The sequence below is a fragment of the Enhydra lutris genome, unplaced genomic scaffold (genome assembly GCF_002288905.1).
Source record: "Enhydra lutris kenyoni isolate GAN:26980312 unplaced genomic scaffold, ASM228890v2 scaffoldscaffold52, whole genome shotgun sequence".
Classification (NCBI taxonomy): Eukaryota; Metazoa; Chordata; class Mammalia; order Carnivora; family Mustelidae; genus Enhydra; species Enhydra lutris.
The window spans coordinates 3,720,552-3,722,993 of record NW_019154136.1 but is presented as its reverse complement, the minus strand read 5'-3'; the positions used below and the strand labels follow the sequence as shown (position 1 = coordinate 3,722,993).

Sequence of the window (2,442 nt, the reverse complement as noted above, 5' to 3'; positions counted from 1 at the left end):
TTTTTTTTAAGATTTTATTTAGTTATTTGACAGACAGATCACAAGTAGGCAGAGAAGCAGGCAGAGAGAGAGAGAGAGAGAGGAGGAAGCAGACTCCCCATGGAGCTGGGAGCCCGATGCGGGGCTCGATCCCAGGACCCTGAGATCATGACCTGAGCCGAAGGCAGAGGCTTTAACCCACTGAGCCACCCAGGCGCCCCAGCCCCACTGGTTTTTAAAGCCAGATGATATGGGGACTCATCTCTCCAGTGCAGGTCCCTCCTGTCTGATGCCTGGTGTGGCTGGGGTCTGCTCTGCTCCCTTCTCCGTGCTTGTGGTGTCCCTCCAGTTGGTGGTTAGTTTGGCTCCCAACTGTGTCTCTGCCCCTTCTACCGTTTCCAGTGTGGCCTCCTCTCTGTGGTTAACGGTGTGACGTCTGTTCTGCCAGTCTTTGGGTTTGTTTTCTGGGTTAGGTGCTCTGCTGTGGCGGTTACCTAGGTTTGTCCATGGGAGGAGGTGAGCTTACAATCTTCTTACTTTGCCATCTTCCCAGAAGTCCTATATGCCTGTTTTTTGTTTTGTTTTTTAAGATTTTATTTCTTTATTTGACAGAGATCACAAGTAGGCAGAGAGGCAGGCAGAGAGAGAGGAGGAAGCAGGCTCCCTGCCAAGCAGAGAGCCCAATGCGGGGCTCGATCTCAGGACCCTGGGATCATGACCTGAACCAAAGGCAGAGGCTTTAACCCACTGAGCCACCCAGGCGCCCCTGTGCCTGTGTTTTTAAACTCAGCAATCTTACTGGGAAAATGCAGTCTCCCTGTTGTAATTTATTACAACAAATAAATTGCATTTATTTATCATTTTGTTCACGTTTGACAGTTAAACTTTTTTTGTGTGTAAACTTTGTCCATGTCTTGTTCCATTTTTCCATTCTTACTGGTTGTAAGAGCAATTTGATACTGTGAAAATTAGTCCTCTGTTTCCATATTATTACAGCAAATGTTTTTTTCCAGTGTATCACTTGTCTTTTGACTTCATTTCATGCCGTATAGGTTTCTGATTTTTACGTTGTTAGACTGATATTTATCCTTATTGTTTCTAGGTTTTGTGCCCTGTTCGCAAAGGCCTTTCCTTAGAAATTATTCTTAAAAGATATAGAATGGAGAAAAGGATAATGTGGTTTTTTTTTTAATTTTTCTTTTTTTTTTAGGATTTTATTTATTTATTTGACAGAGATCACAAGTAGGCAGAGAGGCAGGGAGAGAGATGGGGAAGCAGGCTCCCCGCTGAGCAGAGAGCCCGATGCGGGGCTCGATCCCAGGACTCTGGGATCATGAGCCGAAGGCAGAGGCTTTAACCCACTGAGCCACCCAGGCACCCCACAGATAATGTTCTAAAACCAAGATTATATAAACAGTGACTGAGCAATGGTTAAATGAAAGAAATTGGTGCCGTGAAACTATATTATACGCTTTGTTTCTTTTAGGTTTTCTCATGCAGTTTTTAAGAGAATTGGCAGAATATCATCAGTCCAAAGCAAGCCGTGATACGGAAACGCAGACAAATTCAACATTTCCTAGCAAAGACTCTCTTGGTAACTGTAGCCTTCTTTCAGAATTTTAATTGTTCTGCTTTCTCTTCAAATGACAGTGACTTGATTTACTGTATTATGAGCTTGTTCCTTGACCGGGAGGGATACAACCCGCAGGTGGTGGGGGGAGCTCGTTTCCTCTGGCATCGCTGTGGGAAGGGACCCGAACTTCTCTCCAGTACTGCTCCCTCCTCTTGTGACTGCTAAGGCTACACCTTCCACGTCTCAAGGGGACTCCAAAGGCCCACGTTCTTCCTTGTGTGTTGCATTCAACCTCTCTTAACTGGCAGTTCTTCCCTGTGTCTCATCTAACTTAATTTTATAGCCACTACCTGAGAAATCCTAGACGACTTGCACTGTAGAAAACTAGAGAAGTTAGTGGTGTATCACTTCCGTTTATAGTTGAGGAAATGGGGGTCCACAGAGGAAGAGCAACTTGGAAGCAAGTCTGGGGCAGAACTGATATTAGAGTCCAGGTTTTCCGAAATTGTGTGATTAATCGATTTCTTGGCCCTTCCTGAGTCTTAACGAGTAATGGTGCTTTTAACCTGTAAGAAGATAAGCCTATAATCTGTAAAAGTTACACTGTATAACGAGGCCTTTAATTTATTTTGGCATAGCTTTTATTCCATTGGGAACATGGTATGTGCTTATTCTAGAGCAGTGCTGTCCAATAATATGAACCACATGTGTAATTTTTAATTGCCTGGTAGCCATAGTAAAAAAAAGAAAAGCCGCAAAACAAAAAACCCACAGGTGACTTTGTTTTAATATATTTTATTTAACTCAATATGACCAAACTATTCCAATATGTAATCAATATTAAAAAAAACTAATGAGATTAGTTTAGATAAAATTTCTATGTTCAGTCC

General features: G+C 43.0%; 1 protein-coding gene across 3 annotated transcripts in view; it reads left to right on the top strand.

Annotated features, from left to right (window-relative positions):
* The window catches only part of LOC111157093 (OFD1, centriole and centriolar satellite protein), a 48,482-nt gene that overhangs the window by 21,778 nt on the left and 24,262 nt on the right, over positions 1 to 2,442 (top strand). For all 3 annotated transcript variants that reach the window (XM_022518325.1, XM_022518326.1, XM_022518327.1), the window contains one exon: positions 1,466 to 1,573. In XM_022518325.1, the coding sequence (XP_022374033.1) occupies positions 1,466 to 1,573 (108 nt within the window). The remainder of the gene's footprint in view (positions 1 to 1,465; positions 1,574 to 2,442) is intronic.